The sequence below is a fragment of the Akebia trifoliata genome, chromosome 14 (assembly GCF_017979445.1).
Source record: "Akebia trifoliata isolate Shusen 1 chromosome 14, ASM1797944v1, whole genome shotgun sequence".
Taxonomy (NCBI): domain Eukaryota; kingdom Viridiplantae; phylum Streptophyta; class Magnoliopsida; order Ranunculales; family Lardizabalaceae; genus Akebia; species Akebia trifoliata.
Genome location: NC_141388.1, coordinates 33,594,579 through 33,616,167, shown reverse-complemented (window position 1 = coordinate 33,616,167; position 21,589 = coordinate 33,594,579). Strand labels below are relative to the sequence as shown.

Here is a 21,589-nt window from a genome sequence, read left to right as displayed (position 1 = left end):
GTTGGAGTTTCTGCTACATAGAAGTTTTTCCTCCCTACGATGACATTCATGATGACAATGATTTGATAACATGAAAATTTTTGTAGGGATTGTAAATATTGAAATTATATCAACTCTAAATATTAATTTAATCGTCGAAGTGTTTAGAGAGTGTAGAGTGGAGGTATTCTTAAAATCTCAACGTTTACAAGAAAGACGCCCTAGATCGCAACAATATATTTCCACCTTTAGAGAAAGGTGGGTCCCATTAGCACCACATTTACCCACCAGAAAAGGGGGGATTTTAACTTTTAGTCTTTGACATCTAACATTTCTTAATATATTTTATATTTTATAATTAAAATATCATTAAGGCTGTGCAAAATCCTTCTTGCTCATTAGAGAAAAAAAAAATAGAGTAACGAAACGCTAATCCAAGGTTTAAGGTTCCTTTATCTATCTAAAACAAAATTAATATATTTAAGTAAAATTATTCCTGAAAAATATTTTTGTAAAATCACACATCCCAAGAATTGGTTTTCATGTATTTCTGAATTCTTCCGGAGACAGGCGAATCAGAGTGCTGATTATTTAGCAAGATTGGGGGCCGTTAAGGTAATTTTTCCATTACTCTCAAGAACTGCAGAGAATAAGTAACTATTCTCGTCCTCGATTATTAGTAAAAGGAAGGGACCGCTACAACCTCATACCCATCTCTGTTGGAATTTGCCACGTGCACAAAAATTGAAAAAAAGAAAAAAAAAATTGGAAAAAAAAAAAATCATTTTCTTACAGTAAACATTTAAAAAGAAATTGACACAAACAAGCAATATATTTATTCATCAAATGGATGACGGAAGACGCAAACAAGAGACACAACACCATCGTAACCATCACCATCAGCACCACCAACAACAATAACTTCAAAACCTAAAAGGCGAAAAATGAACCGAAGAAGAGGAAAAACAACAACAACAAGACAAAGAAGATGATGATGATGATGATGACGACGAAGAGAGACAGAGAGAGAGCACAAGAACTCTATTTTCCTTGGAGTCCCAAAGTCAAGTTCAAATTATCCATCTCAAAATCATTGTCATTTTGGATCAATGCCCCAATAGTTGAATCTGTATCAGTTGATCGATCAGGAGCAGCTCCGCTTGATGGTTCCACCACTGCCAGGGAAGAAGGCCTAGAGAAAGGGAAGTAGTTGTAAGGGATAGAAGGCTGTGTAGGTGGTCTAAGAGACCCATAAGCAGGACCAGATCCATACAAAAGATTGGGTATGAACCCGTTTCCAGGCATGGTTCGGACCATTAGAGCTCTAAGTCCCCGTTGTATCGGTTGTGGGTGTCTCACTTGCCTCAAAGTACTGGGAAAGGATGTAGAGTATGGGTAAGGGAAGGCCCCCCCTTGAGCGTTGACGAATAACGCGTGTTCCGGCTCTAGGAGCATTTTGATGGTCACCCGAAGCCAGTGGACTAGTTCTGAAGGATCTTGAGCAATGTGGGCAAGTAATAACCCAATTCACAAATTGATGGATTTGGGTTGGTTGTTGAGGATTGCTTTCCATAGGATTGTCGTTGTTGGAGCTTCGAACACTGTTCATGGTGATGGGATTCCAAAGAAGAAGAAGAAGAAGAGAGATGGGTGAGAGGGTTACTAGAGAGGGATATATATAGCAATTTTGTGGGGTTTATCTGAGAAACTGCCTATGGTGATGATGGAAATGCAGAGAAGAAGAGAAAAGAATTCCAAGTGTAGGAGAAGATATAGATTTTTGTTGTAACGTTTGACTAGACGACTGTAAGAGAGAGAGAGAGAGAGAGAGAGGTGGATGAGAAACTAATTAGCGAGGATCAAATATAGATGGTTTTTGGGATTCTTCTAGATTTCATGAACCAAGGTGATATCTACCATTGAGTGGGTTATCCGGGTAAAGTTGAGCTATAGCTCAGCTGGACACTAAGGTTGGGTTGAAATTGTAAGGAGAAAAGAGATTTGTTTGACTGCATGCATAAACACAAGTTTGGAATGACAGATGGTTTTAACGAGAGACAATGAGACCCACTTAGATAGAGTTTCGGTTATGGTTGAGGGGTTATATATGGTGCTTCTTAACACTATGTATGATACATGACTCCAGTCATGATTCATTAATCTTAAGCCTACAATTGTTAAATACTAATTGATGGATTATTATGTACAGCTTAGGATGTAGCTCTATCATCTTCAACGCTCTCAGCAAGTATATTTCAATGTCTCAGCATACAAGATAAAAGGTGGCAATAGGTAAGAGATTATCTTGAAGACAATCATAAATGTAGATCAAAATTGAAGGGAAAAAAAGCATGAAGAAAAGTTTTGAACATCAAAATGAGCCTTCTTTTTTCTTATTTTTTTAATTTGATAGGCCCCAACTCCTTCCCTCCACTAATATGCATGTATACATACATTGAGATATACGTACAAAAAATCCAAACATTCTTATTTTTTTAATTTGATAGACCCCAACAACTTCTCTATGTATACATACATAGAGATATACGTACAGAAAATCTACATTTACTCATGTCTATTGAGCTTATAGGGTGGTTATTTCCCTTGGAGACTATAAAACTTGGTGGTAAGAAGCTAACATATTCTGAAAGATGTTCAATGGGAAGTGAGGTATGTGTTTAGAGAAGAAAATCATAAGGCAGGTGCCTTAGTGTCCTTTACTTCAAACTCTTAAGTATAATTGGGTTTTTCTACTATTGAGAGACTCCCTTTGATAGCTCAATAAGTGTTTATGGGTGATTGGATGAATCTTCCATCCCCTAGACATATGTGTACCCACCAAAATTTTGAGGAGGCCTTTTATAAGTAAAAATTCATAAAATTATATATAGGCCTCGCATCCAAATTGAGTTCATTAATTAGGAACGTGCCTCCTACAAGTCTAGGTTTTGAGTTTTTACAGATAAAACTCATGATCTAACAAATTCAAGTGATTTGCATTGAGTATTGAATCCATACACCCAACAAACAGGTTAGCCCATGGTTAAATTCAAAGTCCACTAAAATGGGATGGATCAATAACCAAAAACCATTGAAATTGATTATGTAAAATCCTGTTAGATAGAGGAGCATATTTGAAAATACTATTTTACCCTAAATTTATAAATATTAAAGCTTCTCTTATTAAGGGAGAGAAGGGGATCACTTTTTCTCAAAAGATAGAAACTCTCTTTCTAGATAAGAAAAAACTCTTAAGCCCTTTTCGACGGACAAAGCAAGCTCTTTAATATAAACTTGAATTTTGATTCAAGAGAAAATTAAACTCAAAAATTTATCGACCTAGAATTAGATTTCTCGCTTTTGTTTAGATCATTTTGATTTGCGAACCTTGGTACTACTCCTTGGTTAATACCATTCTACTGAATAGTCGAGTTGGTTGGGATGAGATTCTATTTTTCCCTTTGACCATTCTCAGTTCCCACCAAGTATTAAGCTAGGTTGCGATAAATACTAGTTTTTTCTTGTAATGATTCTATGGTGTTTCTGGGTTTAGCTCGATATTTTACATTGGGATCGTTCGATTTAAAGAGACATGTCTTTATCCCACAACATTATAAAAATGGTCTCCACGCACTTGCAAATATTGGGGCAATTTTCTATAGAGATTCTCTATTTTGAATGTAAATTATCTCCTAATTGAAGCACAAAAAACATTCATGGCTGATCAATTAAATTTATCTTCAATCTAGCTTGTACAGAAAGTTGTAATTGTTTTCATATTAATACAAATATCATTTTCTTTTAAGAGAATACTTTTCTTAAAGAGAATTTACATTGTGATCTTTCTTTACCCAGCGTTTATTCTTTATTGAACAACTCATTTTCAAGAAGGTATCTGATGTAGTTTTTGTTGTCATCTACCCAATCAATCTTGCACTTAGACCCCTACGTATTTTTTACCCCTATCAAATTCATTGTTGTTGTGTCATTGTCGGACAGTTCTCAATATGGCTAGGTTGGAATACCTCATTGACCTTGGGCATTATACAAGGACTATGGCTTCATGAGGGACCATAAATTCAAAATCCCAATGGGACGGAGGTCTTTCGTTAAGTTTTGAATGACATCCGTATAGACGTAGTAACAAATAAATCTAATCCATCTATTACAAAAGATATATTGAATAGAGAAGACAACCTAGTCTTATTTTAAAATTAGAGTTGATTGGAAAAATATTGTTCCTTCATTAAATTTCTACGATGTCTTATTTTATTTCATACACGTTCACGGGGTCATCACTTAAGTAAGTAATCAATTAGCATCGGGGTGCAAGATACAACCCTCATCCTCATCATCATTGTCATAGTAATTATCATCAATTGTAGAGGTTTAAGATGACAAAGGATATCAACTTAGTCCATCGGCCCATTAGCACCTGCCTGGCCGAACCAACAAAATAAGGATTGGGGTTTTTTATATTGAGCTTTCAAATTACACGTGTGACAAACAGAATCTGTGGACATGTGCACCATGTTTGACTGAATTTTAGGGGAAAAAGATAATAAATTGGGGGGAAGAATGATAAGAGTCAGTGAAGCAATTAAATTATTATAATTTTTTTTTCCACAAGCCAAAATTTGGTCCTCAGAGGCTCAAATAAATGCGTGAAAGAACTTTTCCAACACGTGTACAAATATTCCTTTATTATTAAATGTACTCTGTAAAAATCAATGACGTCAACGGTCATTTCACATTACGTGGAATATTTAGACATACACCTCTGGAATCTGATAAATATTTGAGATAGCCCCATACTTTTAAAACCTAGGACATATCTCTTGATCTCTGTCTTCTTTGATAGTCTAATAGAAAATGACACAAAATTGAGTAACGATTTTCGCACTCCTCCCACATGGTACACTCAAAATACTCTTCTAACGTGACATGTGCTAGAATATATTTTCATCTTAAAATAAACGACTGCACATATTTACAAGGATGTGTATATGTATATCCCAAGACATAAAATCTATGATTCTAATACATGCCACATCAAGAATGCATTTTGAATATGTCACATGAGGAAGCACGTAATTACAATTATTTAGCTAATAAAAGAATATTTACATAACAGTAATGAGTTTTTTATTCTCTCACGTGACATATTAAAATTTTTTTCTTGATGTGACATATGTTAAATCATAGACTATTTTCTTGAGATAAACAATTGCACTTATTTAAAAAGATGTGCAGAAGTGTATCCTGAGGTATAAAATCTATTCTAGCATATGCCACGAGAGTATTTTAGGTATGCCACATGGGGAAGTCAGATTATCCCAACTCTTTACACAAACATAGGAAAAGTTCTTCCATGCACTATCCTAGCTTGTCTAAGGACAGATTTGTTTCACCAACTCTTATCTTTCTTTGCCTGATTTGTTGTCTCATTTTGTTAGTCAATTTCAGTCACATACATTGCGCTTGTCCATGGATTCTATTTGCTACCCGTGTGTGATTTGTTAAATTATCAACCAACCTAGTTTATAATTTTTTTTAATTTATTTTGAAATCTCTTATTGGCACCCCTACTTTTACTTGTTACACCCTAATTTCTTAAATAATTTATCACACCCTTCAAATATTACTAAGGTTTGGTGCAAATTATAATCTAAACATTACAAATCATAATAAGACTCGTTTAAACAATTTCAATAATTGTTTACAATTATGATTAGGCTCACACAAAATCTTCAACACAAAAACTTGAAATCTAGAGAGTGAGAATTTCTATTGGCACCCCAACTTTTAATTATTTTAAACTATTTGCTTATTTCATTTATTTATTATTGAGGTGCAATAAGTAAAAGTTGGGGTGCCAATAATAACTCTCTTTATTTTTAATTTTATTTTTATAAGATTTATCATTTTTATTTTTTTAATCTTTTAACTAGTTGGTCGTACGTGTGAACCCATATGTATTGCAAAAATTAAGATTTATTCATAGTTAAAAGTTTTATACAAAGTTCAAGAAATTATTTTATTTTTTATATAGATAATCTAATTTTATATTACCTTTTAGGGACCGCCAAGTTGTACACAACCAGTAGTTGGTAGCACACCAACATTGAAAAGTAATCATTTTTATAACATCTATTTAACCTACTAATTGCACTTTAATAGTAGTAACGTTAAGATTTAGGATTATTCACCTTCTCATGACCTTGTCTTCTTTGTTCATCTAAATTGTAAACACACTTGTCATACGAATAAGTATTTCTTACAAAAACTATTGAACCAACAATAATTCAAGATGACATCATCGTGGTATGGGACACCGTGTCATGATAAAAGTAATGAATTGGGGTTTTGGGTTTCAACAGAAACCCAATGTGGCTTTTTCAGTGGTATTGAGGAAAAAATTTTGGTTGATAGAAACAATTTTTTTTGAGAAAAATTGAAAACTACAAACACTGTTGCACTGTTCAAGAATAAAGAAATTCAAGGAGTTGTGTAGAAAATTAATTCCATAGATTCACCATGACACGGTATTTGATACCCGCGCAATGGTGAAACATAAAGCTTTTTCTCTCTATTTTTACACTGGAGAGCAAGTTTGGTCCATTAGATTGCATTTAACAGAAATAAATTAAAACAAGTCCTAAAGTAAAAATACAAAAAACGAGAGGGATACTAATGCTACAGTTTTCAAATAAAATCGTAAACGCTTCAATTCCTCGTTAGGGTATTCCAAACAAATAAAATTTATAAACCTTAACTAGATAGGCAAAGTAAGGGGTCGGTCCATAGGGGAAAAGAGGACAAAACATTACAAGAATATTGATTTTTAATGACAAGGTTTTTAGTCGGGATGTATATGTTGCTACTAAAAAGTAACTTTTAATGGTTAAAATGAAATGTCAACATTATAGGTATTATACTGACAACATTTAGTGACAACTCAAATGTAACGGCTAAAATGCATAAAAATACATTACTATGTACCAAAACATCATCAATATATTTAGTGACAAGTTTTATTTTTCGTTGCTAAAAGATTAAGGCTTTGGTGTCAAATAATGGATAATTTTAGCTATGCTTTGATTTTTGCCACTTCAACATATCTTTTGTGGCTGAAATAACATTTCGTCACTAATTCTATGGTTGGAGATTTTTGGAACTGACATAGTGACCACATGAAGAGATTCAGTGGCAACTTTTAATTTTTTGCCACTAACGGTGCAAGGTTTAAGTGACAACATTTTTTGTTGTCATTAATGGTTAATTTTAGCTACATGTTGGTTCTAGCCACTAAAACTTACCTATAGTTACTAGAATAAGATTTTGTCAGTAATTCTATGGTTGGAGATTCTTTGAGCTAACATAATTACTACATGAAAAAGATTTAGAGTATGTTTGATTGCACATGGAAAATAGGGTGGAAAATCAATTTCCATGGAAAATGACATTTTTCAAATGTTTGATTGCACATGGAAATGAAAATTCATTTTCCACCTCATTCAAAAAGTCCACTAAATCATGGATTTCACTTTTTCACTCATATGGGTGGGAAAATGAAATTCACCCATATTTTCCATCCTCAATTCTTCTCTACCACCACAACTACCACCACCACCATTACACTAACATCGCCGTCGTCGTCGGCTCCATCTCCGACCACCTTCTCTCTCTCTCTTTTTCTTTTTCTTCTTCTCCTTCTTCTCCATCCCTCACCTCCTCCTCCACCGTCGCTACCACCACCACCACCACCACCACCACGTTCTTACCCCATTTTCCTCACTTACCTCCGTCGCCGCCATCGTTATCGTCGCCACCGTCGTCGTCGTCGTTGTCGCCACCGTCGTAGTCGTCGCCACCACCGTCGCCGTCATCGTCGCCGCCGCCACCGTCGCCACATCCTCCCCCCCCCCTCTTCCTCGTCATCTTCTTCTTCCTCTCCCCCTCCTCTCATCTTCTTCCTCCTTCTCCTCTTCTTCTTTTTCTCATATTTTTCCATGATTTTATTCAAGTGAAATCAAACAATGGAATTTGATTTTCCAACCATACGTATTTTCCACAACTAATTTTTCATGGATTTCAAATTCCATGGAAAGTGACTTTCCATGCAATCAAACATACCCTTAATGACAAATTTTATTTTATTGCCACTAAAGGTGTAAGATTTTAGTGGCAAATTTTGTTGTTGTCATTAATGACAAGTTTTAGCTACAAGTCAGTTTTTACCACTAAAACATATCTTTAGTGACGAGAATAAGATTTTGTCAGTAATTCATGACTTTAGATTTTTGGAATGAAGAGACACTACAACATTTTTGATTTACAGCGGCGGATTTTTCCGCGGCTACAAGGTGATTTTTCTGCCGGTAAAAGCTATTGCGGCGATGAACAGCGGAATCAAAGATCCGTCGTTGATTCCTCCGTCGCTAACTATAGCAGCGGATAATGTATTCCGCTGTTGCAGGTAGCACCTTTAGCGGCGGATATTAATATCCGCTGCAATAGGTCGAATTTTTAACAAATAGAATATAATACATATAGTGGCGGATATTAAGATCCGCTGCAATAGGTCGAATTTTTAATAAATAGAATATAATACATATAGCGACGGATATTAAGATCCGCTGCAATAGGTCGAATTTTTAATAAATAGAATATAATACATATAGCGGCGGATATTAATATCCGCCGTAATAGGTCAATTTTTTTAAAAAAAATATAACACATATAGCGGCGGATATTAAAATCCGCTGCTATACGCTTTTTATTTAAAAAAAAATTATTATTATATATCCTTCAAAAAGAATATATAAAGACGGAATTTGTATCCACTGCTGTAATTTTTTTTTCATATATATATAGGTGACGATTCAAGGGCCATATGAAAAGACATATGAAAAAACTTTCGTTTTTCAAAATAAGAGTTAGAGGTTTTGGATTGAGCTGATTTTTTGCAAAGATGGTCACTATGATGAAAATATCATCCTCACAAAACATCAGTTCAATCAGAAACTTCTAAATCCATCAAAAGTGATTTACAAATTAGTGATAAAAATTGGTAAAAGATCGACGGTCACATTCTAAATCACTTTTAATGGGGTTAGAAGTTTCAGATTGGGCTGATTTTTTTTTTTTTTTGATGATCTTCCCATCATAGAGATCATACTCACAAAAAATCAGCTCAATCCAAAATTTCTAACCCATATTTTAAAATTTTATTAAAAACGAAAGTTTTTACATATGTTTTCTCATATGGCCCTTGAACCTGACCCATATATATATATATATATATACATTTAACATGTGTCCTCCAACCTGTACAGATTAAAAACTTTAACATAAATAATATAAGAGAGCTGCTATTGCCACACTAACTTTTAATATATAAATCAACCCCTACAAACTACAATACCCAAGGCACGTATGAACATGTGCTGCACACGTACAAATGTTGTTTCTTTGTGTGTGAGTTTTGATGCATATTCAAATGATGAGACGACCCAATGTTATTTGCATGTTATGAAGATTAATGAAAGACATAGAGATGATGATGGTGCACAAACCTAGGTGATTTCCTGCAAGACAATCCACCTTCTACTTCTACAATCCCTGTCCTCTGAATAAAACCCATATCTGTCTGCCTTTTCCCTTGGTCTGCAACATTCATCATACATATAAAGTCATGGCTTGTGCTTTATCAGACACTCAACAAATAATTCATGTAGACAAAAAATCAGTCCAGTCTTAATCAATTTGTGTAGTTGGTAACACTAGAGAAAGATCTGTCATCCTTAGATCAACAAAACTTTGAACCAAAAAGAAAAAGAAAAAGAAAAAATTATGGGTTCTTATGACAGAGGATCAAATGCAGATAATACAAAGAAGAAATAATAAATATAAGTAACAATTTATGAGATATACTTAGTTTACTAGAATTGCAGAATTTAGGATCCCCCTAACAAGATTCAAATGAAATACCACATCGTTTCTTCAAATCAGTAGCAAACATTGTTCCTCATTATTTTTAATAAAAGATAATCTTCTCACCTAACCTATTGAAGAAAACATTCACTAATACTTTCAAAGCTTAGTAAAAAAAATAAACATCTAAGTCATTCCTCCTTTGCTTGCTCTTCATCTTGGCCTACAAGAGGAAAAAAGAGTATCCAGTCTTCTATCAAAACAAAAACAAAGAGAGGAATGGGAGAGTGACAAATTGACCTACATTAAGAAAGCAAATACCACAAAGTAAAAATGTCATAACATTGGAATTGATTTAAGAACCCACATCTCCATATCTTGAGATTATAATAGTGCCAGTCATGTAAGTATTGACCTTCCCATGTACAACTCCATAAGGATTTTTTGGACAGGCATATAGGTGAGGTAGTTAATGCAACTGTTTAGTATGTCAGTGCGGCCAGCCATTTTATCAAAAATAAAAAATAGATGATTTCATTAATAACATTTATACAACAGGGTCAGAAATTGGAATTTATATCCATCCTTTCTGTGTTGATTTACATATATCTCTAAATTTATTGGAGAATTGCTTGGACTAAGGTTTCTATGCTTATACAAACAATTTCTGATTGTGACCTTTCTGAAAAACTTCATAGCTTACAACAGTTGTTAGGATGATCTTCGTCATCCATCAATCATTTGTAGTTCAGTTTTCACTAGCAGCACTATGGATGCTTTTTACACTATTATAGCCCTATAAAGGTAATTGGTTGCATATTAGAAATTATCCCAACATAAATGAGGATCCTAGACAACAACTATAGAAGACCAACGTGTAAATTATCCCAACATAATTGTAGTTCTATTCATTCTTGTCTGTAGTTTCTCAAAATTGCCAGTTTGTTTTATACATATTGACACAAGATGGATCTAGTGATATTTAGTTAGACTACAAGGTTCCTTCCCATGAGCAATGGAATGATGTGCTTCAATTTGATATGCAGTTGCACTATTTACATTTAAGTAGTTGAGCCAACCGACTGACTACTCCAAAAGACTATCAAAGAACATGTCATGGGAACATTTGCGAGATCAGCATAAAAGATATAGATTAAAATTAATCAGAATAATAATTTTTCTATTCTACTTGTTTTGTTACCCGTGTGTTGTTTTTATTCTAAAACCATCAAGCATCACATAATTTCAAATAAATATTATAATTGGGAACATTCTGTTCTTTTCAGCCTTGTTGTTTTTTGTCATTTGGTGGAAGCAAAGAGGACTGTATGCCACATATAATGATTTAGCCACTATGCACTTGTTATTTGCTTTTACAGGCTATAATATATGATATGGCCTAGCTCATCACACGTCTTTTTCCCTCTTTCAAGTGTATTCCACATCAATAGCAATGCTACTGACAATTGCTCTTTTCTTCATTAGCAGATTTCTTTTGTTTTCTAATTTTCATTTGTAAATTGATTTTTTTATGGGCCAAAATGTGGGCTTTGGGCCAACGAAATATAAACGATGGGCTAGGGCCGTCGAGTTTAGCGCTGCAGTAGTGCAGAATTTTTACTGTTTTGACGTAGTGGAAGAAGAAACTCGAGTAGATAAGAACTCGTTTTCATTGTAATATATCTAGACTAACTAATGAAGTTAACATTAAGAGGTTGGGATTGAAGACTCGTACTTTTAATCCAAGCCTTGAGAGACCCTCTTGAGCTTCATCACAACTTAGAACAAGGGATTCCACCTCACAGGACACTCCCACGCTTCCCCAACCAACTAAAGGAATCCCTCCATAACGCTGAATAAGCGCTGAATTTGGGCTTTTTTGACGTAGTGCAAATTAAGTTTCCATTTGGGAGAAGTCCTGAGGGTTAGAGAGTGTTAGAAATAGTAAGAGATCAAGATCTTAACCTTGGAAAGGAAAAAAAAAAAACACACAAATCTGAACTAGTACTCACACATAATCCCAAGAAGAAAAGATGAAATCTATTATAGGAATACTAAAATAGCATAAAAATGCAAAGAACCATAAAGAAAAAACCACTTTATTAACAAGATAGATTAGAACACTATAAACTCTAGCCAATAACTAATGGCCTATGATATACTTGAATGCAAATGGGATGAAATTAAGCTCATCAGAATCCAATAACTAATGGCCTATTATATAGCTGAATAGTTCAACATTGCTTAAAATGCCCATATCTATGTGCTAAGGCAGTGACAATGATTAACATTTTCTTTGTGTGAGTTATGTGGCCGGCAGCAACATACATTATAAAAAAAAAAGGGCAACATGCATTTCTAATATGTTTTATTTAATAATAAAACATACTTTTTCTAAGAACTGATTCTTTAAGTTTAACATGATGGAAACACTAAAAGAACTGTATCGGCATTCAAAGGCAGGTTAAGAGAAAATAAATAAAGTTATGTTTACCAATTACCAATCATTAGTTGGGCTGTTTCAGTTCACTAAAATGGCTATGGCCCTCATTATGAATTTGTCCAAAAGTTCACAATAACCATTTTAAAAGCACCGATTTCAATTAAATATAGAACTTCACAGAAAAAGTGAAGTATAATAACCTTTGCCAACCCAAGTAGAAGGCTCATGCATGTCAATCCTCGATGCTTTGTTGTAGTACTGTGTAGCCAATATAAAATGCTCATCTTTTTCTCTCTGCTTTGTCTCAATCTTCCCAAGATAACTATAATAGGCACCCAAAGCATTTAGGATGGCAATGCATTCATATCTCACATCTGCAAAGTATTCATCAATCTCTGCAACACACAAAACAAAAATATAAGAATCAGAAAACAAGTAAAATGTTTGACAAAATAGCACCATATCAACATTAACACAAGCTGTCAAATGAAATATGGCCACTTGTTCTATCATATTATTCTAGAGCACAACATGAAAAGAAGGAAATCATTCACGTCAGTGAAGAAACAAAAGTACCAGGACTGGAGCCTTCTTCCAAAATTATGGCCTAGCATTGAAATATGAACAGAAGATTAAGGCCTAGCATTGAAATATGATAACAAAGGACTCAAAACAGGTCAAGTGAATCTTGGTTGGTGTGGGAAGGGAACAAGTTATCAAGTGTTTTAGACTTTCAATGTTATAAATGAACAGTAAGGACCTTAAGCATATCTCAAACTCATAAAAACCAAATTTGGACTTTGTCTGAACCTATTTGGATCTCTTATAGGTGGGGACTGGGTACATGACTCATCATCTCTATATGCACACCACCCAAACAATTCTAATCCTCTAATCCAAAGCCTCTTATGAATATAGATCTATAATTAATTATCAACGTAGATAGTCTAAAAGGATAATTCACCTCAATTAGCTACAGTTTAAAATTCATACATATTGGACAATCCCAACTCTGAGGTTTGAACCCATGAACTCAAAGTTTTTTCACAATGTGTCAAACCTACTGAGCTATGTGAGGCATTTGTAGTTTTGTAGACAACCGTCTCTATCACAGCAATTAAATAAAAGCACAAGCAAGGCATAGAAACAAAATTGAATGAGTCATTAGATATTAAAATGCAAAACCTAACAAATTCAGTATTACTTAGGAAGAAGAAACAGGATCGAACAATAGTGGGATCATAGAGTGTTCTTAAGCAAAGAGAGGATCCTGAGATTGTTGCTAGTCTTTAAAGGAGTTTAGAGCACCATTTTTGAAGTAGAGATGGTCTGGAGTTGGACATGCACAATTATGATCAATGATGGCACAGATGAGAAATTTGATGAAATCAAAAGTTTAGGATAATAACCCAATTCTGACTATAACCTATTTCAAGACAAGTATAACACCACACAAACCAACAAAAATCCAAAAGTCATGTAACTCCAAAAGATTTAATACTCAATAATTCTGCAAGGTTCAATAAAATTTATCAATAGATATATAAAGTAGAACATCAATTAAACTCGGCCACAGGATGGATCGATCAAGAGAAGAGGAAGAACAATGGTCTTAGGATGCTTACTGAGGAACATTCAGCAACGAAATGGAGAGCTTGACAGGTACATAAAACACCCCATTGAGTTCAAGAACCTCATCTAGGAGACATATATTTATAGATGGAAAACAGACATTAATACAGAAGCCAAAATGGTTACTAATGTGGAGCTCACAAACATATTAATACATTCACAAACACTTTCTGAATGTGGAAAGTGTACTGGCATTGGCTGTTACCATTCTTAGAACAAGTTTTCCATTTAATCTATATAAGCTTTGTACAGTCAAAAGTAAGAGGTGGGAGTAGGGAAAAAAATATCACCTAGAAACAGAGATTAAGAGCATCATCTCCTTGTGAATTCCTGAGGCTCGAGAATCCACAAAGTCCCCAATTGTTGATGAATTGGACCATGATTGACAATTAGTTTGAGATGCCTAGAAAGCGATCATTCCCACAACTTAGAAGAAGTTCTGGCTGAAGAAGATTGTAGTCAAGCCCCACAAGTTTTGTTGTTCGAGCGCATATCCACCTTGCAAAAAGCATAGGAGAATAATAGAACCCAATTCAGTATAAATACTTGTATTTTATAATAATAACTGTGCTATAATAATAAAATAAAGTGCCTAGTAAACCAAAAAAAAAAAAAATTTACTTACAAGTAATGCCCTTCAAATATAACTTATTTGTTAAGCCAATAAATATATCTATTTTTTTTTTTTGGAAATTACATTGCATCCCAAACCCGAGTTTCAAAGTTGCTTATAACGGGAACCATTCCTTAAAGAAAAAGTACCGATTCACGCATGCATAAGTTGGTCGTGCATGAAAAACTTTTGTTAACAACTCCATTAGGAAGGATAGACTTGAGAGATTTATAATTTTTTTTGGGTGGGGGGGCATAATTAATACCCAAGTACATAATTTTTATTTACTTTCTATTTGCATAATGATATTGTAAAAATTATGAATTGATATGCATATATTAGACAAAGCAATCAAAAAATCAGATGTAAGAAGGGAGAATGTCACCATGTCTCATTAAGACTCTTGTTCTCAAGAGACAATGCAGTGAGATGTTTTAATGAAGACAAAGATGTGGGTATTGGACCTATGACCCCACAATTTGAAAGACTCAACACTGTGAGCCTACTAAGTGCCCCTATAAACAAGGCTAGCCTTGAATTTATAGGGTTATTTTCCACCAATAAGTACTCTAAATCAACTAAACCTGAAAGGGTCTTAGGGATTGGTCTTGTTAAATCTGCCTTCTTTCCTTTATTTTGTCAGAAATTCTCTCACTTGGCCATGCTTATAGTACTAAGCATGTTATACAGAGGTGGAAAAAAAGGCAGCATTTATGAAAACATCAGCCTTGACATACTTTTTCTAACTAGGCAAGCAAATACCACTGACTAGGATACAAAGAACATCTTCAGCCACTACAGTAATGCATACCTTTGTTCCCAAACATCAGCCTAGGGCTACATGGACACTAAGCTGGCTCATATCAGCAAGTATTCTAAGAATACATAAGTTAAAGTTGAAAACAATTACAGCCAAACAAAATTCATACAACCTTGATTTAGTTAGTTATGCATCCAATCATTCACATATACCCATTAAAGCATCCATCTTGGTTTCACTCAAATCACCTAACATTCCCAAGTTGGTTATGATTGATGATGGTCCATGGATGATGAAATTCAAGAAGTTTCATATATGAATTTGTTCTACTACAGGGTTCAGTGATGCTAGCCATTAATAAGCACAATTAACTATTTGATGATAATGCAAGCATGCAAAATTCGTCCCCCTCACCAAATATAACCAATTTCAGAAAGAAAAAAAAAACATGCTAGCAACCAAACATATCCATGTTAAGTCTAAACTAGAGTGAAAATAACAACTATAAAATTTTGCTGATCAAACGTACATGAATCTATAATGGCCAACCTCTTCAAAGAACAACCTCCATAATGGATTCATCTCCACCTGCACCAATCACAAGATGATGATGATGATGTATGTGTCGATCATAATAACCCATGGAATCGATGGTACCTGATTCACAATTGGTGGGACTGATGCATGTTCTAACAGCCATTCGATCTTTCTACAAGAGAAACTCACACCAATGGACTTACATATCCCCATATCCAAACATTTCTCCATTCCAGCCCATGTTGACTCCATGTCCAACACTTCAAAGTCTTCTTCATTAGGCACAGCATATGAAGCCCATTCCTTCAATTTGGCTAGCCAGTGTACAAGGTACAATACATTCATATTAGTAAATCAGGAAAAAAAAAACAGAAAATCCTCGTCAAGCAGTCCCATATAGACAGCCACCTGGTTTCCTTATTTATTATCCCTTCAAAACAGCCCATCTCATCACACATTCATCCATTCAGAGTATCGTGACTTGACCCCAACCAAAACCTATTCATACACAATTTCTACCATACTATTAATGAATTTCAGAACATAGGTTATTGCTGGTTGTTTGAGGGTAATGGATTTATGTTTCACTGAAAAACTTGTCAATATCATTCTGTTTATCAACAAACTTAATGGGTATTACAACTCTGAAACTGTGCTTCAAAAAAATACTACAGAATCGGAAAAATAAAGTTTAATTACAGACAAGTGTAACATCAAATTCCAAATGATAGATTAAGTGCCTAATCATACCCGAATTGTTGTTAGTAGTTCATCGTGGGTTGTATTGTTCTACCATGTTCATTTAAAAATTATGAATGACTCATGATAAACAGAACCTCTAGCAAATCCTGTCACATTCAGCAACTCTAGCAGAACCTCAGGTTTATTGTAAGGTATTATGTAAAATATGTTTTCATTTCAACTAAGTAGTTAAGTACTGTTACAGGATCATTTTTAGATGTCCCAATAACTAACATCTTACCTATCAAAATAATGGCAAATCTCACTTAATAACACCTAACCATACAAAAGTCACTGAAATACAAATGAAAGGCTTATAAAAAAATATTAAATGAAAGGAAAAAAATGGTAACACATACCTGTCCACAATCAAACAGTGCTGCCAGGTTCAAACATCGGATATGTGACAATCATAAACAGAGCTGCTTGGGCAAACAAGTAGGGAAGCTCAACAACCACCTATAAAATCAAGTTCATGTTAGCACAACAGATGGGAAGTATTAAAAATGCACAACGATGATGCTTACCTTGTATACACAATCATGAGGATGTAAGACCATCAAATTTGGATCAATGCATTCTTTCAAATGTATCCTGTTCCTATAATCAGGATCCACCAACTTTAGTTTGCATTATAATTTAGGCTAATTCATTTGAAAATGTATTAAAAATGGGGACTTGTTTAGTGATGAAACGACCTAACTGGTTTAAGCTGACAGTAACTTGGGAAAAAGCTTTTGTAGTTCATTATCTCGGTTTAGCTGGTGAATCCTATAAAATAAAATGATTTTCAAGTCCAAATGATACATTGTCCACACATAATATTTCATCATCGATATGTATAATTTCCATTCATGTGGAGGATTATTATTCATTGTAAAATAATAAAATATAGAAATGTTTAGGATTTTGTAATATTTTAGAGCACCTTGAGTCTACTTCTAAGTTCCAACTTAGACCAGGTTGTTTTCAAAATTCTTTTGTTGGTCCTAAATCTCAAACGTAACGACATCATTTTCATATACTTAGTTTGGACATTAGGGTTGAATAAAGTATTCATCCACAAATTGGCTACTTGCAATATTAGGTTCTCTACTCAGTAAACACCACCAGTCCCATGTTATTGAATTTTTGTCAAAGTGATGAAGAGTGTGGGGGACTTGACCTGTTTTCAAAGTGATAAACAGGGAAATGCACATAGATAGATCTATTCTGACACTAGAAATTAGTAAGAGATTAATATAATTAAAACCCAAACTTCAAATATAAGTAATTAAAGCCAAGTATAAGTTCTAACTTTGTAATATATTGTTTACTAGTTCAATTATATGTCATCTATATCAACATATACTGATGAGGAAAAGTTTGTGTAAGTGTCATGTAATTAACCTCAAGTTATATATATATATATATTCAAGCAAGGCGTAGATCGTTCATGAACACCCCATATATGATTTTTCCACACCTAGAGACAAAATCATAAAAATGGATACCATAAATATAGAGATTGATGGATGACCAACAAATACATAGTTATCTTGGCCTTCTACGCCATAGAGTTGAAAGCCTCCATATGATACATTTTTGGTACAAATCACCACGTAAGCAGGAAAGGTGAAAGCCTCCACATGATACATTTTTTATGAACAAGTGAAGGTGAGGTTTTGATCACACTTCTCTGGTACTACCACTCACAGAAATGCATTACTAAACCAAACACCAACTTATGGGACTAATCCAATACATTCCAACATGCTGAAAGTAGTACAACTATGTAGCAAAATCATAACACAAATGAAGGCCACCCTAGACATTATAATGGTAATTAACTCACATTTCAGTACAAAATACAAGCAAGACAATCCATAATAGTCTAAGATAGAGATAAGATAAGACCAAGAAAGCTAAAATGAGACATTTATGAAGTTGGAGCAAAAAAAAAACCGTTTACGGCAGCCAGTCATACTTACAATTAAGATAAAAGGAAGATATAGAAAATCAGTAACATATACAGAGAAACATACCCACTAGTCCTATGGACTATATGATAAATATGGGGGGTGAATGGCTTAACATGCAACTCCACAAGGTAGTTTCAAGTATTCTTCTAATCTATCTCACATTGGCTTAATTCTCTCTAGTTCTCTGTCTTTCCTTCCTCACAAGTTACCCATCTTCAACACTCTCTTTACAATTCCTTCAACCTCTTATATGAAAACCATTTGCCTATAAATCCTTGAATCCCCAGTCAGTCTTCTTTTATTTCCTGAAACTGTAGAGATCTATAACCATCTCCTCTCTCTACCTAATTCCTCACATCATTTCTGAACTTTTTTTTCATAGGTAAGTAAGATTATTGGTTAGTAATTAGTTGGTGAAGGTGGTTTATGAACACAGATTGCGGAACCAATCTCAAAGACTTAAAATCAAATTAGTATTAACAATGTTTCATATAGTTAGCACTTAAGCAATAGTTGAAGTGATTTTCTGAACAAAATTCAAAAAAAGGAAAAGGAGCCACATTGATGGTCTTTTATGTTACACATGCTATAAAATGGCGAGCTCTTATGGCCTACAGTTACCTTCGTCATCAATTGAAGGAATTGATCCCTTTACCGCCCATGTTTGTTTTGGGGTCTTTAGGTCACCATAGCAACATTGATGGTCTTTTATTGAAGAAATACCAAAAATATACAGTTAGGATGACATTGACATACTACAATGCATAAAGTTGAAAATAGGACTACGGGGAAATATTTCTCCAATGTCAAACTTTTCAAAGAGCTCTAAAATGAAGATGGAACTAATCTTTTAATGAATTCGAGTTTATTTATAAGGATATCCATGTTGGCATTCAATTGGAATTCATGACCTCATAAAAAATGATAGTAACAACCATAATCTGAACGAAATTGAAAAACAAATAGCCAAGACGTGGCAACTTCAATTCATGGTAAATTTGCTGGATAAAACCAAACTCGTTCAATTCAAGTTTGGGGGCTCCCAAACAGAAAAATTATTAACAATAACTAAAATAAGTCAAAAACAGATAAATTGGTTCTGAGTTGGCCTAGTGAGCATTGGAAAGAGAGACCTTGTGAATTCAATATAAGGTAAATGTGGAATTACTAAGAAATAATAATTGAATTTCTAGTACACCAAGTAACACATATTGAATTATAGTTACTGTTTACATGAGCCAAAAGTACAATTCTGTTCACTACAATAAAATATCAGAACATGTTGCCTCTATTGATGTTTTTTAAAGTCATATAAGGTGGTTAAAATATCACTAAAAAATCAATCCCTCAACTTAAAATCTATCACTCTTATTCTCGAGTTGCTCTTATGGAAAATTTCTTTATCAATAGAAAAATTTATTGAAGGGGCATAAAAAATAAAAATTTTAAAAAAAGATACGAAGAAATCAAAGTAAGATTATGGATGGAGAGCCTCAAGGAGCAATGGCTTTAGTACATCCAAGACTCAATTACTAATTCAAAGATATGGGTATCAGTATGTGGTTGAACTGATTGATTAACTCAATGAGGCCCCATTCAGAATTTAGCTCGACCCTATTGAAGTAATTTCAGTGCACTTAAAATGGAAGTAGAAATCACATAAATCCAAAAACATATATAGATCAGATTGCTACATTTTATTCAAATACATGAAGAAAGCACATAAATCCAATTAAAAGAAGATCATCTTCTATTTATTTTTATATATTTATTGAGAAAAAAAAACTTTTGAAATCTAAAATCCTAAAATTTTCAACAAGTACATTAAAAAAAAAATGAATAACAAAAAATAAATTGAAGTAGAAACTATTAATAAAAGATGAAATTATTCCTAAATATAAAGAAAACCTCTCTTAAAATGGTGACATTGCCATGAGAGAACAGAGAATCACATCTAAAAACCTAAATCATCAATCCAAATCCAAAGATATCAGATAAAAAACCTAAATCGTCGATACAAACCCTAAACAAACCAATCTCTTGAACTTGTAAGAATACTTACCATTACTAACTTGTAATCTAAACAAAATCATCTAAAACCCAAAAAAAATTTATACATGAACAGAAAAATAAAACTCTTCAACTATCATTCCTCACCAAATCCGCCATTAATGAGGAGAGGATGTGGTGACTCGACCACACATATGGATATATATTCATAGAGAGAAAGATAAACAAAGAGAAAGAGAGACTTACCAGCTGAGGTTTAGGGTGGCGAAAAATGTCGACCTGGATTAGGGAATCCCCCTCGTCAACCCTTACAACAGCCACCACAAAGTAGGTGCTACACTAGACGATGCAATCAGGAGCCGAACGAAGCTTCTAAACAGAAGGGTCAATCGAAACTCCAACCGAGACTCAAACGATTAGCACAAATCGTTAAAACTCTAGGGATTTCAAAGAGATAGAGAGAATGCGAAGAAGAGGAGAGAAAATGAGAGAGAGAGAATGAGAACGAAGCTTCTCTAAAATCCCCGCGAAAAATTTACGCGAATGGAGTGCGCGGGGTGTGATTTTGATTTGGAAATCTACTCTACAGCTGCGGAAACGCTCCTCCGCTGCTATAGTCACTTAATAAAAACGCAGAAATATAAAGTTTGAAATATATATAAAATTTGACTTTTGGTGGCGGATAAATATATCCGCTGCTATATGTAATTTTTTGAAATATATATATATATATATATTAAAATTTGATTTTTAATGGCGGATAAATATATCCGCTGTTATATTTAAAAATATTGTTTTTTTAGTGGCGGATCTAATCTTCCGCTGCTATATTCAATTAAAAAAAATTTTGACAAAAAGAACTCACTAAATCGAATTTTTTCTATAAAAAAAATAATAAATTTTTAGCAGCGGATATATTTATCCGCTGCTATATGCCCTGCATAATCGGATAAGTGGAGTAGTGTTTGGTCCCTATA

At 33.9% G+C, this 21,589-nt stretch overlaps 1 protein-coding gene across 11 annotated transcripts; it reads right to left on the bottom strand.

Annotated features, from left to right (window-relative positions):
• Nucleotides 1-9,186: 9,186 nt before the first annotated feature.
• LOC147386873 (protein CTR9 homolog) lies at nucleotides 9,187-21,237 on the bottom strand. 11 transcript variants are annotated; one of them, XM_086423723.1, is made up of 8 exons: nucleotides 20,859-21,237; nucleotides 17,001-17,100; nucleotides 16,021-16,214; nucleotides 15,913-15,951; nucleotides 14,281-14,488; nucleotides 13,984-14,056; nucleotides 12,559-12,753; nucleotides 9,187-9,648 (listed from the first exon to the last, which is right to left on the bottom strand). In XM_086423723.1, exons 6-8 carry the CDS (start codon nucleotides 13,991-13,993, stop codon nucleotides 9,521-9,523), a joined length of 333 nt encoding a protein of 110 aa, XP_086279849.1. In that variant the 5' UTR covers nucleotides 13,994-14,056; nucleotides 14,281-14,488; nucleotides 15,913-15,951; nucleotides 16,021-16,214; nucleotides 17,001-17,100; nucleotides 20,859-21,237; the 3' UTR covers nucleotides 9,187-9,520. The 11 variants fall into 11 exon arrangements, 3 of the variants coding, with proteins under 3 accessions (XP_086279849.1, XP_086279847.1, XP_086279848.1); XR_015172089.1 differs by adding an exon at nucleotides 11,651-11,833 and having other exon boundaries at nucleotides 9,556-9,648; nucleotides 15,893-16,214; XR_015172091.1 differs by lacking the exons at nucleotides 9,187-9,648; nucleotides 13,984-14,056 and adding exons at nucleotides 9,854-10,138; nucleotides 11,651-11,833 and having other exon boundaries at nucleotides 15,893-15,951.
• Between the last annotated feature and the right edge of the window lie 352 nt (nucleotides 21,238-21,589).

Excerpts from the sequence above, each read along its gene's own strand:
- LOC147386873 (XM_086423721.1), bottom strand. Across the intron at positions 9,649-12,558 it reads TTCTACTTGGGTTGGCAAAG|ACCAAGGGAAAAGGCAGACA; the intron begins GTTATTATACTT and ends TGAATGTTGCAG.